General features: G+C 53.9%; 1 protein-coding gene across 1 annotated transcript; it reads left to right on the forward strand.

Moving 5' to 3' along the window:
- The first annotated feature begins 5,744 nt into the window (after positions 1-5,744).
- On the forward strand, positions 5,745-14,575 carry GPR174 (G protein-coupled receptor 174). Its single transcript, XM_062006373.1, has 3 exons — positions 5,745-5,807; positions 7,842-7,911; positions 11,770-14,575. The coding sequence occupies exon 3, from the start codon at positions 12,170-12,172 to the stop codon at positions 13,148-13,150; it is 981 nt and encodes a 326-aa protein (XP_061862357.1). The 5' UTR covers positions 5,745-5,807; positions 7,842-7,911; positions 11,770-12,169; the 3' UTR covers positions 13,151-14,575.
- Positions 14,576-14,629: the final 54 nt, after the last annotated feature.

A 14,629-nucleotide genomic window follows, 5' to 3' on the forward strand; every position in this document is an offset into this window, starting at 1 on the left:
CAGAGCAACAGTACAGCCCACAGAGGTGGGGAGTCCTACCTCAAGGCTCTGAGGCCCCTTTGCCACCACGGCCCCTCACACTGCTGCCAGTGTGGAGGATGTGATGCTTCCTCCTCCTGAGCCAAGGCATTGGCGACTGCAGTGCCAAAACCCCTCGGGGAAGTGGAGAAGTAACGGTAGGCAGAGGGGGGTTTGATGGGAAACAGCCCTGCTGATGAATGAACACACAATTGGGACCTGCACAGTGTTTCTGAGCTGTGGAACGAGCTGTGGTTTCCCCTCATGTTGCCAAGAGCTGTCTCAGGAAGGTGAGAGCAGACAGAGACAGCCTGGAGGAACGTGCTGTGGCACTTGAGTGCCAGAGATGGGCAGAAAACACTGAGATGAGCAGGGAACGTGCTGCCCTGCAGCTCACTCTGCCCCAAACCTCCTCCTCTCTCACACACACACACACAAAGAACAACAACAACACATCTCCCTTGTTTGCTTGGGGAAATGAGGAGTTTTTAGGGCTGGAAAAAAGCTGCTTCAGATGGCACAAACCCAGCAAAGTGCACAAGCAAAACAAGAAACACAAGCAAAACCTCACCAAGGCTGGGATTAGCAAGGCTCTGATGGGACAAGTCACACCAACAGCACCTTAACCAGGAGCATGGTTTTGACCCATGAGAGTGTTTCAGGACTGGTACAGCCCTGAGCAGCCAGGGTAGACACCCAGATAGCCCTCCAGAACCACAGCTGGATATTTATAAGTCCTGCTGACCCACCCTAACGCTTGTATTGTGGTTCCAACCTTCCTGGCAGCTCCAGCTCTCCCAGTAGCTCCAGTTACTACTGGCACTTTGTCAGCTTTTTTGCAGACTGCACACAGCTTTTCTGCACTTTCTGTAATGCAGCTTCCAGAAAGAAAACAGGAAAAAGCAAGGAAACCAAACACTCCCACTAATCTGTCCTGGGGAAAGGCGACAGCAGCCTTTCCCCGGGTGCCCCTGCTGCCCCTCAGCCCTGCCTGCACCACAGGCTGTGTTGGAAACGCAGCAGGAAAATCCCTTTCTGGGGCAGATGCACTGCAGGGCTGAGATCTGGCTGGGTTTTAGACAAACCAGACCACGAGGAAATATCTTTTTCCACTGCAGACTGGTGCTTTCTGCCTTTCAGAGGCCACAAGATGCTCACCAGCCCTCCTGTTCCACCATAGCCCAGCGAGTTCCACTGCCACAAACACCCTAGCTGGGAGCTGGGATTCAAACCACAGGGGTTTGGGCTGTGCTACTGGGATGCCACATTGAGAGTAGACAGTCAGAGATGCTGCTGGTCCCTGGTGCAGAGGTGCAAGAGCTGAGGGTGCTGGGAGCCAGCAAGAGGGAGCAGCCTCGGGGGTGTCTGGCTCTGCAGTATCTCTAGGAAGGTTTAAGTAGAAAGCTGCTGCAAAGAGGGTTTGTGCTGTCAAGGCCAATCTTACACAGGAAAAGCTCAGGGTCGAAAAGAGAGCAAGGGACTTAGAAATTATGTGTGGAGGAGAGGGAGCATATCTTGAGCTGTTCACTCAATCATGGAATTGTTGGGTTGGGCAAAGCCCTTGAAGCTGCTGCAGTCCCAGCCCTGCCCTCACCCTGCCCAGCCCACCACTAACTCATGGCCCTCAGCACTTCAGCCCCATGGCTTTGGGATCCCTCCAGGGCTGGGCACTCCCCCAGCTCCCTGGGCAGCCTGGCACAGGGGCTGACACCCCTCTCAGGGAAACAGTTCTGCCTCAGCTCCGATCTCAACCTCCCCTGGGGCAACTTGAGCCCCTTTCCTCATGTTCTGTCATTTATTACTGAAGAGACCAACCCCTCAGCTCACTGCAGCCTCCTGTCAGGGAGCCATAGAGTGACAAGGTTTCCCCTCAGCCTCCTCTTCTCCAGGTTAAATGTTCTTGGTTCCCTCAGCCCCTCCCCAGCACCCTTGTGCTCCAGCCCCTTCCCCAGCTCTGTGCCCGGCTCTGGCCATGCTGCAGCCCCTCAGTGTCCCTGTGGCAGTGAGTGAGGGGCCCAGCACTGAGCACAGCCCTGGAGCTGCAGCCTCACCAGGGCCCAGCGCAGGGATGTGCAATTCGTTATTATCTGTGGCTTAATCCTTCTCATCTGGCTTTGGCAGAAATGCTTAGCTGCTGTTATATCTGTGTGTCCATCCCTGCGCACACACAGCCCTGCACAGACACAAACGCCTGCAGTCCCTGGGAACATCCTGTCTCTTGTGCACCACACTTTCTAGAGCACACAAGGAGGGAAGGTTGCCTTTCTCTCGGCTAAAAATACCTTTTTCCCCTCCCTCCCTCCATGACCACACGCTTCAAGCCCAGGCCCAGCCTCTGGAGAAGCACTCAGCCCTCGGCAGAGCTCACACCACCCACCCGGTAGCGAGGCTCCGGCAGATGGCTTTTGGCTCAGTGCTAAGAGCCACCGCTTCTGGCAACGAGCTGCTGCTCCATCCACCCACCCTGTGCCACAGAGAGAGGAGGGAGCTGAGCCTGGCAAAGGAACAACCATAACAACTCGAGTCTGAGTGCAGCCTAAAGGCACTGAAAGCAGATTTTGCTGCTCCAAGCTGAGCCAGGGAGCAGTTTTTCCAGACAGTCATGATTTCAGCAGAGCAGAGCCTGTGATTCACGGGCTCAGTCTGCAGCACCCTGCAAAGCCCAAGGCACTGGTGTGCAATGGGATGGCACCATTTGAGACCCAGAGCTGCCCCTCAGTCCTTCCTGTACTGCAGGGGCCTGTGTGCAGCACAAGGCAAAGGCTTTGGGGAACTGCACTGATGCCATGGCTGTGTTCAGCACTGTAAGGGTTTGCTCTCCTCCCCAAAACAATCTCAGTGTTGCAGCAGTCAGCAAGTCCTTTCCAGCAGGAACTGCCACACCAGTCACTCAGCCCTGCTCCTCTTCACAGGGGATTCTTTTGTTGTTGTTTTCCAGCTGTGGGCAGACACAACAGGCACCAGGGCTGAGGAGCAAAACCTGGAACTTTTAGTCCCCAGTCTGGTGGTTTCGTTGCTGAATCCCTGAATGGTGGGAGCTGGCAGGGTCCTGCAGAGCTGCTCCAGCCCAAGCCCCTGCTAAAGCAGGTTCCTCTCGCTCAGGGGGCACAGGAACGTGTCCAGGTGGGTTTGGGAACCTCCTGAGAACGAGCCTCCACACCCTCCCTGGGCAAGGGCTCCCTCACCTCAGCACCAAAGGACTTGCTCCTGGTGTTTAAGCATGACTTTTTGTGTTCCAGCTTATGCCCATTACTCCTTGTCCAGTCACTATCCCTGGCTGCATCCCTGGCTCCACATCAGCAGTGTGGAGCTATGCCTGCTCCCCCTCTGCAAACACTCCCCTGCCTGGTGTGTGCCCTTCCCTGGGTCACCACGAGCAAAACATCACCAGCCATGAGGAGAGAAGCCAGGCAGGCAACCTGTCCTCAGGAAGTATTGCTACTAAGGACTGTCAGTGCAGGCAGAAAGGTCTCAGCTGCTTCTGTCTGAGGGTCTGCTCCATGGGCACGAAGCTCAAGCTCAGATCAACTGAAAAGCTCCAGTTTCCACAAAGCTGTTATCTTACACTATCAGATAAAGTTGTTTTACAGTATAAGATTTGTACTATACGTTTCATACAATCACAGGATGGTAGGGGTTGGAAGTGCAACCCCCTGCCAGAGCAGGACCACCTAGATCACACAGGAACTCATCCAGCTGGGTTCCGAGTGTCTCCAGAGAAGAAGCCTCCACAAGCCAGCTGGGCAGCCTGGGCCAGGGGACAGCAGGACTCAGAGACAGGCATTTGCTACCAGGGAAGGTCCCACAGGTCCCTTCGCTCCCCACCCCCTGCTCTGAGCAGATGGGAAAGGAGACAGACAGCGGCTGCAGGCAAAACAGGATATGGTTGTGCTCTGAGAGGTGGCTTGTGAACAAAGCACCTACCCTGCAGGGAATCCACTGGCTGCCCCGAGAGCAGGCTGTGCTTTCTGATAAACACCCTGCCTTCTGAGGAAATGAAAGCACAAAATGACGTTTGATGAGGAAAAGGAGATGGCGTCTGGAGCTCAGGTGCTGCTCTGCAGGGGGGGTGGCACTGAGGTGTTCTGGGGACTGCCCTCGGGTTTGCTTGGCCCTGCAGGAGGCAGAGGGGGTGCCAGGCTGCTGGGGCACAAGCAGAGCCTGGGGGCTGCCAGGTTTCACAGCATGAGAAGTAAAAGGCTTTTCTTGAATCACTACAGTGAGAACACTGCAAAGCATGGGAGCACACGGCAGACAGCTGCACAGAGCCACTGGCAAGCTCAGGGAGAGAGTTTTACATCCCACATGCCATCACAATTAGAGAAACACTCCAGGACTGATGTGAAGCGATGCAGCATCCTCCATGGGCCCAGTGTATCTCTCAGGAGACTCCTCAACAGCAACAAGTCACTCCTGTGCAAGCCCCAAACCTCTCCTGCTTCTAGTCCAAAAGTATCATCAGATGAATCCATCCCTGCAGCCAAGGGGATAACTCCGTGGCAAAGATCCCACAGTGCTGAAAGCTGCAGCTCCCACAGAAAGATTAATTAAGGCCCATTAAGGAATCAGCAGGCTTAAAAAAAATGTCTGGAAGCTTTATCTGTCAGGAGCATCAGCTGCTGAAAGGAGCAAGTGCACAGGTGGTTTGGGAGATGCAAGCTGCAGGGCGCAGTGAGGAGCTGTGCCAGACCCAGCACCACGAGCCTGTAAGAGCCCACAGTGCACCCGAGGGCTTCGTTTCCTACACACCACAGTCAGAAGCAGCACCCAGAGCTCCAGACCCAGCTGGAAGCGGGATTGCTGTACAGGCTGGGTGGCACCCAGCCGCCGGTAGAGCCCGGCAGCGGGGACAGGGTGCGCGGCGCTGCCCTGGCGCACAGTGCCCTCTGCCGATGGCCACCGAGCCTGGCCGTGGGTGACACCATCACAGGGTCTGCCCCGGGGCTGCTCTGCACCAGCCGTGGAAATCCACCGAATGAGAAAGCTGTGGCCGTGGAGAACCTTCTGCTTTTGGGGAGATCCATCACTGGGCTGATGGACAGCAGCTGGGACACAGCTCCACTGGAACACATGGAGAAAGGCCTTTGGTGCTGAGGGGAGGGAGCCTGGCCCAGGCTGCCCAGGGAGGGTGTGCAGGGTCCTTCTTGGGAGGTTTCCAAACCCACCTGGACATGTTCCTGTGCCCCCTGAGCGAGGGGAACCTGCTGTAGCAGGGGCTGGGGCAGCTCTGCAGGGCCCTTCCAGCCCCCACCACGCTGGGATCCTGTGAAGCCCAAGCTGGACCATGATTGGCTTCAGCGTGACTTTGAAGCGCCCTGAAGCACTGGGTCTGGAGACCTGTGGCACAGGGACACAGACATCCAGAGGAGAGCGAGGGAGAGCAAAGCAAGGGGAAGGAAAACAATCAATGAAGGGTCTCACTATGTCAGCCTCAGCCCTGTCCTGGGCAGGGGGGACCTGCCGTGCTGCCCAGCTTCAGACAGGGGCTGTCAGCCCCCAGCAGCATCTACAGGGCAGGCTGATGGAGTGACAAACGGCAACTGCAGCTCCCACAACACCCCGAAACCAACAGCACCTTCACATACACACACACACATCTGGCTATATATAACCACAAAAAAGGAAAGCAAAAGAGTGAGGTCCAGCTGTGCCCCAGGGGCAGGGCAGGGGAGGGTTCAGCTCCTCTCCCCAGCACCCGCGGCTGCGCTTTCGCTTCGTGCTCACGAGGGCTGGGAACCCGCTGCCGGGGCCACACACACACACCAGAGCAGCCTGCCCAGGCACAGCAGGTAGGACTCACAGTCTTTTATCCTCACTTCTCTTTGGTTTGGCCTAACTGGGTTTAATTTGTGCTGGTTTGGTTTGGTTCTGGCACCACAGAGTTGGTGCCTTTTCTTACTCGCGCTGGAAGTGCCGAGAGGGGCTGGGGACACTCGGCCAGAGGCAGGAGGGTGCAGTTACACACCGACCCTCCTGAAGCTCCCAAAGCAATCCAGGAGACACAGGCTGAGCCCAGGTAGGGGTGAGGAGCTCCTGTGGCTGTTTGTCAGAGGGATGAGCTCCTGTAAGAGCTTGAGACACTTGGTGTATGCGAGGGAGAGGAGGGCTTTGGCTGATGCCAAAACAGCCATGAAGCCTCTAGCTGTAGTTTCTGTTAAGGTCCCACGAGCACCAAGAAGCTGCATTTAAGGGTAAGACCAGCTGTGGTGGTTCTTAACATCCACAAAGCTCTCAGCTGCTTGGGAAGGGACGTGTCTCCAAGGGGACTTTGAGGCTCCAGCAGCACGGGGCTGGCTGGTGGGACTGACAGCGAGCCCTGGAGCAATGGCTGCTTGTGACCTGCTCTGAGGTGACCTGTTCCTCCCAAGAGGCAACACACTGACTTTCCACTGGCAATTTTCCACTTACTTGTGAGACCTGGGGGAGGGAGGAGACAGGGTGATGTGAGGCTCCAGCATGTAGGGGGCACAGTGGTTTGGGTGGGAAACACAGCTTTGGTGCTGGTTCCATCTCCCAAGGACACGAGGCTGTGTTAGGATGGCAGAAGAGGGGGAGGGACACATCACCGCTGCTCTGGGTTTATTTTCCCTTTTTAAGCCAGGATAAAATATTAACAAGGGAGGACAAGAGCTTTTGCAGAGGATTAAGAGGCAAAAGCAGCCTATTTCACAAGCCATTACACCAGAGAGTTTGTTTTTCCCTGCATATTCTTGGAATCTACCCAGCCAAAATCCCCCTGGTGTCCCCAGCTGCCTGCCTCACCACCCACCAGCACACAGCTGCCCCCAGCCCAGCCCCAGCACACAGCCCCTTCCCCAAATTCCACTGCCAGAGGGGGAATCTCCCTCAAGAAGGTGCCAGCAGCTCTGCTGCTTGCTCCTCCCAGCGTGGACATGGGCAGAAGGGCAGGGAGCAGAGGCAGGAACACCAGTTACCTTCATGCTGAGCAGATGAGAAATTAATGACAGAACAACTAGAAAGAAGCCTTTTCATTCCTCTGTGCCAATACCCTGCAGTCCTAACCTGTGCAGTCTTGGCTGTGCCACTGCTCTTTCCCCCTGGAACAAACAGCACCTTTGGTGAGGCACCTGTCAGGTAACCCCAGAAATGGGATGAACAGGCACGTGCCCTGCTCATCTGCAACCGAGCCAAAGCAAGCAGGCCTGTGCCATCCACAAACACTGGGATGGCAAAGAGAGGCTGGCACCTGGGAGGATTCCTGGAGCATGGGGCAGGGCAGATGATGCTGGAGGTTGCTGGTACCCCCGAGGCACTGAGGCAGAGGGGAGGCAGGAGGGGAATGGGGGAGTCCTGCTGTGTCAGACCAAGCACAGCGAAGCACAGGAGGCCCTGAGGATGCCCAATAAAAGCAGAATGGGTAGATGCTACCAAAGAGGAAACAGGAGAGAGAAATCTCCCCAGTCAGCACAGCAAGAGGCAACCCTGCTCCTGTGGAAAGAGATATAAACCCCAGATATCTACCAGAGACGTGCTTCAGGGCAGAAAAGCCGTTATTCTCCTCTTGATATGTTGGAAAAGAATCAAATCCCAGTCCCATGCCATGAGCAGTTCCTAGTTTTACCATTTTTCTTTTCAGTTAATAGCTATTAATTATTGCTACTAGCACTTCACCAAGCAGCACCCCAGGTGACATGGAAAACAAGGGGAAGCAATGCACAGGACCCCCTGCTCCAGCCCAGCTCCCCACATCTCCAGCTGACTGCCCAAGGAAAGCCACAGCCATCACCTCTGCTTGTGTGGCTTCATCAGAAACACAATTCCTAGTCACAGTTACCCCCATTCACATTCTCCTTTGATTTCAGGTCCTGAAGGAGAAGGAAAGATAGAAGTGTGGCCCCAGGCAGCAGCACTCCTGAGCCTCTCCCTGGAAGGGTAAGTCAGCAGATGACACTGGGGTTCCCAGCCTGGCCCCAGCTGCTCTGCCCATGGCACCTCTGCCACAGGCTTTGTGGGTTTTCACAGCACCAATACCAGCCCCACACCAGCCATGGGACACCTACACACTCACTGCTCCCCTGGGGCAGCAGATGGTCAGGGTGACCCCTTACCTGGGTTCTGGAAGGGAGCAGGAGGTGCTGGGTGGCATCTGGGTTCTCCAAGGACCTGAGCTCCAAGAGACAACCAGGTGTAAATGCTGCAGCAGGGCAGACACTTCCTGAGCCTGGTTTAGATACCTCTCCTCCCCTGAGCTGGGTTTTAAGAGCTGCTGTGGATTTGCTTCCTGGGGTAAAACCCACAGGTTTTGCTAATGAGGATCCTGGGCTGACCCAGGCAGTTAAACCCATCCTCAGGTGAGGAGCCTGGTTACTCAGAGAGTGACAAGCTCTGCTGAGCACATGGGGCAGAGCCCTGTGGCACCTCAGGCCCACAGCTGTGGGGCTGTAAGAGGCTGTTCCCACCCCCCAGCTCCTGCCCTGGGTCTCAGGGAGCACACAGACCCAACCAGGGCTGCCCTTCAGCACAGAGCCAACAGTTTCCACCAGCTTCAAGGAGTGTCCCCAAGCCCTGGCTGTAAGGGCTGCCTGCAAACCTCACCTGGTGCTTCTCAGTCCAAAGGAGAAGTCATTGTGCAGTGCCCTGCTGTGGGGGGTGTCTGGGGGAGGAGGGGGGGAGTCTCTGGCAAAATAAGGGGGGGAAAAATGGTTTGGGGAAGCAGGAAGCTGTGCCTGGGGAGAGTCTCTCACCTCCTGCTGTCTCCAGCCCCCCATGCTGAGGGGAAGCAGTGCAGAGCACACCAAACAAGATTTCCTCTTTCTGCAGCTGTTTTTAGCACCCTGCTGGCTGTTACGTAGCTCATTGGGCTGAACTTTACAAGGGTACTGCTCGGGATTTCCAGGGCAGCTGCTCTCACCACGGTGTTTTTGGGTACCCTGGCTGAGCACCCTCACTGCTCCTGCCTGGGAGCCCTCATCCTGAGGGTTTGCAGCCCCAGGGAGAGAGAGGCAGAAGGTGCTATGAGTGTGTCCCTGTCCCAGAGCCAGGCTTGAGGGAGCAGAGGATGCTGTTGCAGGGAAGTTGCTGTGCAGGGGGGATGGGGAGATGCAGGCACTGGAGGGGCAGCAGGACAATGCCAGTGTGCACGTGTGTGTGCACTGAGCTGTGAACAGACAGAAGGGCTGAGACTGCACCTTGTCCTTCCCTTTGCGTGTCCCATGGCCCAGAGAGGGAGATAGGGCAGATGTGCTCACCTGGGAATGTAGCCAGAGGAAAAGGAGCATGACTCAGCCTCCCTGACTGGGTGACAGGAGCCCTTGGGCAAGAGATGAGAGGAAAGACAAGCTTGTTTAAAAAGAGAGTTTTACAACTCCCTGGAAGGAAGAGCTGGGTGATGGCATTTAGGGCTTTGTGTTACAAAGGCCTCTGCAGATGCTGCACAGATGCTGCATAGCCCTGCCTGAGCAGTGCCTGCAGTGCAGTGCCAGGCTGCCCACGTCTCAGGGGATGCTGCTGGTACCTGGGAAGCCAAGAGGGACAGAGGAGCTCTCTGGGAGTGGGAGGATGCTCTCAGTCACTGGTGCCCCTGTCCCTCTGCCTGGGCACAGCCCAGGGATCTACAACGTGGTCGTTTTGCTGGGACACCTTGGCACAACCAGGACTGGGCTGGGAAGGCCAGACACATCATGCTGATGAGTTTGTTGTAACAGTAAAGATGGGCCTCAGCCTCACCATGGAAAACATCAATATGAAGGAGACTCCCTCCCATTGTCTACATGTACAAAGCCAACACAAAAGAGCATCCCTCTCATCCTCCACACGTACCAGTCACTGCCAAGCAGCTCAGGATGCTTTCCCAGCACAGCCTGCTCTGCCTGTATCTATACTCAGCATTTTTTCAAGCCTGGCAAAGCAATTTCTGACCACCCAGGGAGGGTGTGCTGGTCTTGGCCACCTGGTTTGGCATAACCTCAGTAGAGAGGGGAAGGGAGGAACCCACCCAAAGCAGGCACCACCGTCAGGAAGCCCCAGAGGGGTTACCCAGCTGTTGAGGGTGAGCTCTGAAGCCCCAGGGAAGCCCAGGGCATGACAGCTTTTGCTGGAAACCAGCTACATCTGCAGCTCCCTCTCAGTTACTTGTGAGTCAAGCCCCAGCAAATGGAAACCAAAAACTTGTTGCAAGTTACCCATCAGCAATGGATAAAACCTAACAAGTAGGTGAGCACCAATTAGTTTTCCTTCGTGATGAAGAGATTACACACACCTCCAGGATTAGTCCTGCAGGTTGGTGCATTGGTAGCTGAGTGGAGTATTAACAAAAGGATGGACAAGTCCTTGAACAGAAGGCTAATTAACTCTAGGGCTTATTAATCACTGCTTCTGAAGTTTAAAGAGATTATTCCACGAGCCATTTTGCTCTACTGGTTCTGTTAGATGCTGGCTCTCTCCCTGGAAGAAAGGGAAGATGATGTCTCAGTCTTGTTGGACTTATTACTCAATGCTGTGCAAGAGAAACTACCCAAGCAGACAGAGAGGAGCTGCCCCCTGAACCGCTTCCTTTTGTAGAAGATTTTGTTTCCACCCAAAGCTACTTCAAAGTGTCAGCACAGTGACACTGCAAGTGTGGAACATCAGCCTCAGTAATGAACTCGCATCTTTTAGCACCTACACATCAAGCACAGGGAGAACCATCAGGGATTGCAGCAGGATCTAGTTTTGCCTTTATAAATGTGCCTTTGGCATCTCAGTTGGTACCTACAAACTTTTCCATGTGGGTTGATGCTTCCTGCTGAAGCCAAAGGCAGTCAGACCTGAGACAGCCTGGACAGAGACCCGAATTTCCTCTGTATTTATCAGATCAGTGTTGGGTTGTTTATGTTGTTTTTTGTCTGACAGATTCAGATAACATCAGTTGCTCACCATGCAAACAATTTTATACTAAAGTCCACCTCCAGTCAACTCAGTGATGAGATCTGGTATTTCCAGCAGCCACAGCAGCCACACATGTGAGAAGGGTAACGGAAAGGCTCCGAAAAAGCAGCTGTGACAGAGTCAAATGTAACACAACACAGGCTGTTCTGCAGCACAAAGCCTTTCATGAGTTGGCCACTTGTCCCTCCCTGCCTGCAAGGCTTTGATATTCTAGTTATGGAAGGTAAAAGTTGCCCCCAGTTCAGTGTGAGCCCCTGACTCAGGACTTCCACTGCGCAACGGCACCGGTGGAAAAAGCTCGTTCCTGGGGTGCACGTGTCGGGCTGCTTTACATGCAGAGCGGGTTTTGTTCTGTCTGTAGCTGGGGGGTGGGTGGGATGGTTCTGAAAGGCTTCCCTGGGAAGACCAGGGGAGCATCAAACTCCTGTGTGGTGCATGAGGTGAGAGTATCCCTCTGCCCGTGGCAGGGCAGCAGGGAGGGACGGGGACACCTCTGCCCTGCTTGGGCATGGGGAGACCAACATGATGGGAGGCAAAGGGAGACTTAGGGGGAAAGGCTGGAGCTGAGGCAACTGCAGAAAGCTGGCAGGGAGTTAAACACACCCTGCAAACGTGGGGACCTTCTGCTGGGCAGTACAGCACCCAGGATGGTTTGTAGCAGCAATGAAATAGTTTCTGTTCACTCCTCAGTGGTTTTCCACCTCCCTTCACAGGGTGAGGCATGGTGCTCCCGAGGTGGGAGAAGAGCTGACCACCACAGGTGCCACTAGCAATAGTTGAAGGTCCCACTGCTCTTGCAAGCTTTCCTGTGCTCTTAGCTTTGTATGACCCGTGTCTCCTCTAACTGCACCTTCTGCCTTTCAGCTGCAGGGCCACACTGGCTGTCAAACTCCTGCATTGAGAGAAGTGGCTGAAATGGCACCAAGAAGGTGACAGAGGTGCAGCTCCAGGGATGAACCATCGACCGCTTCGGCACAGGACGATGCATTTCTCGGTGTGGATCCCCTCCCCGTCCATCCTGCAAGCGGCTGGAGTGAGGTCTGGTACCTTCTGACAAAGAGAGCAAAGCACACCAGCAGGACTTTCATTAACTGCCTCACCCCATAAGGAAGCTCCTCCCTGGCACGGGCAGGGTGACGTGCTAACCAAAGGCTCACGCAGGGATGCCGGGGCTGAGGGGGTTTGTTTAAGGAGCGAGAAGCTGAGGACACGAGTGAGGACGATGTCGCCATGCTGGGGCTGAGCACGGGTCTGGAGCACAACCATGACCAACGGCTCCAACTGCACCGAAGCAGACCTCAAACCTTACTATGCCATTACATACACCTTCATCCTGATCCCTGGACTAATAGGAAACACTTTGGCTTTGTGGGTCTTTTATGGGTACATGAAAGAGACCAAAAGGGCCGTGATATTTATGATCAATTTGGCCATTGCCGACCTCTCCCAGGTTCTATCCTTGCCCCTGAGGATTTTCTACTACTTGACGGGGACGTGGGAATTTGGAGGAGGCCTCTGCATGCTCTGCTTCTACCTGAAGTACGTCAACATGTACGCCAGCATCTACTTCTTGGTTTGCATCAGCGTCAGGAGGTACCTGTTTCTCATGCACCCCTTCAAATTCAGCGACTGCAAACGCATCTGCGACATCTACATCAGCATCGTGGGGTGGGTGGTGGTCTGTGTTGGCTGTTTGCCTTTCCCCCTTCTCAGGCTCCACCAGGATGCTAAAAACACTTGTTTTGTGGATCTCCCTGTGAAGGACGTTGACCTTCCCATCTCCATCGCGATGGTGACCGTAGGGGAGTTGGTGGGGTTCGTAACGCCCCTCCTCATCATCCTGTACTGCTCCTGGAAGACCATCTTATCACTGAAAGAAAAAAACTCTGCTTCACACGACCTTGGGGAGAAAAAAAAGGCTTTAAAGATGATCCTCACCTGTGCTCTGGTATTTCTGATCTGCTTTGCACCTTACCACATCAGCTTTCCCCTCGATTTCTTCGTCAAAACCAAGAAGATTAAGAATGGCTGCGTGCAGAAGGTGATCTCGGTGTTCCACGTGGTGGCTCTGTGCCTCGCCAGCCTCAACTCCTGCGTGGACCCCGTCATCTACTACTTTACTACTGATGAATTCAGGAGACGCCTTTCCAGGCAGGATCTGCAGGACAGCATCCAGCTCCACAACCTCAGCTATGTGAGGAAGCACTCCAGAGATGTGCTCAGGGAGGGTGCCATGGACTACTAGCTCTGGCCTTCCCCAAACCGTTGCCAGGACTGCAAACTTTCACTGTATTCTAGAGTTTGGCCTAGGTTTGGTTTTTTCCCCAGGACACCGAGAGAAATGAGTCAGATAAGCTTCTGCTGGTTGCAGTGAGAGCTGGAGATAAAAATATCCCCCCCAAAAACCCAAACCTGACTGGAAATATGTTGACCTAATACTTGGGTTGCAAATTTTCTCTGAATACAACTAACACTTTGTACAGTCACCACAGGGCCTGTTCCTAAGCTGGGCAGCCAGGAGCAGGGAGCTTTGGCAGCAGCAGGAGGACACAGAGCTGTGGCCAGAGGTGATGCTGTGCCTTTTTGGCATCCCATTACCTGGTCAGATCCTGGTCACACAGCTCAGCTTCAGCAACAGCCAGCAAAGTCTGGTTGGGGGGGGGGGGTCTTGCAGAAAGAATTTGGTCCTAAAAATTAGCAGGTGGCACAGAGTTATGTATTGCTGAAGCAAAAGCCAGTTCAGCAGTGAGCAGTTTCTGGGGAGAGGGACACAAACCCCATTGACCACAGAGGGTGGAGCTTAAGGACTTTCCATTCAAGTAATTAATCAAGCGCCCATTTTGGGGCTTAGCAAATGACACATCCTCAAATGACAAAGTCGTTGAGGCACCCAGGCACTATTTTCCTGCCATCAGTTCCCATTTCTGGCTCCAAAGCCACGTGGCTGGAGGCCATATAGCTGCCTTGGATAAGCTTTAACCTGGGGCTGTGCCTTGGAGGGTGTTTGTTCAGGCCAGACATCCCTCAAGCCTTCCAGGTCCTCTTTTAACCAAAGATAGGGCAAATTATTTCCCTTTGATAACTGCCCCTGTGCCATCACTTCCACTCCTGGTTGACAGCAGCATGATTCAAACACAGCCAGAGGAACCAAACCTTTGTGAAGTCACAGGAACTCACTGCAAGCAGAGCCCAAAGGTGCCACCTGACAGGCTCCAGGAGCCTTTTAAAAGAAGGCTCAAATGTGGATGCCTCTTTCACAATCATTCCTTTCCAAACAAGCAGCAGAAGCTTTGGGCTTGACTGGTACTTGGTTTGCACCTTCCTGTAAAGTTGATTTGCCTGGGAACATTTGAAATGTGACATTTTGTGATGTAAAAAATACTGTGAGGGTAGATGAGGTTTTATTTAATGCAAAGGTTGTTTTATAGATTTAATTTATAAATATATATATATAGTAAATGAACTTTGTGAATCCCACACCACAGGAAGACTTTTTGCCTTTTTAAACATCCTCCTGTGTGATAAACCCAACCTATGTGATAAACAGCCACCCTTGGCCAGCGTGGCTGTACCTGAGCAAGTTCACAGACACCACCACACTCTGTCAGCTGCTCACACAGCAGGGGCAAACAGATTTCTTTTTCTGTTCATTTCCTGTTGTATATGATTAAAAACAAACGAAAGAGCCTTTTCAAAATCAAATGCTGATGTAATTCTTGGCTCA

Source organism: Colius striatus, chromosome 13 (assembly GCF_028858725.1).
Source record: "Colius striatus isolate bColStr4 chromosome 13, bColStr4.1.hap1, whole genome shotgun sequence".
Classification (NCBI taxonomy): domain Eukaryota; kingdom Metazoa; phylum Chordata; class Aves; order Coliiformes; family Coliidae; genus Colius; species Colius striatus.

Coding starts and splice junctions, on each gene's coding strand:
- GPR174 (XM_062006373.1), top strand. CDS start 12,170: ATGACCAACGGCTCCAACTGCACCGAAGCAGACCTCAAACCTTACTAT.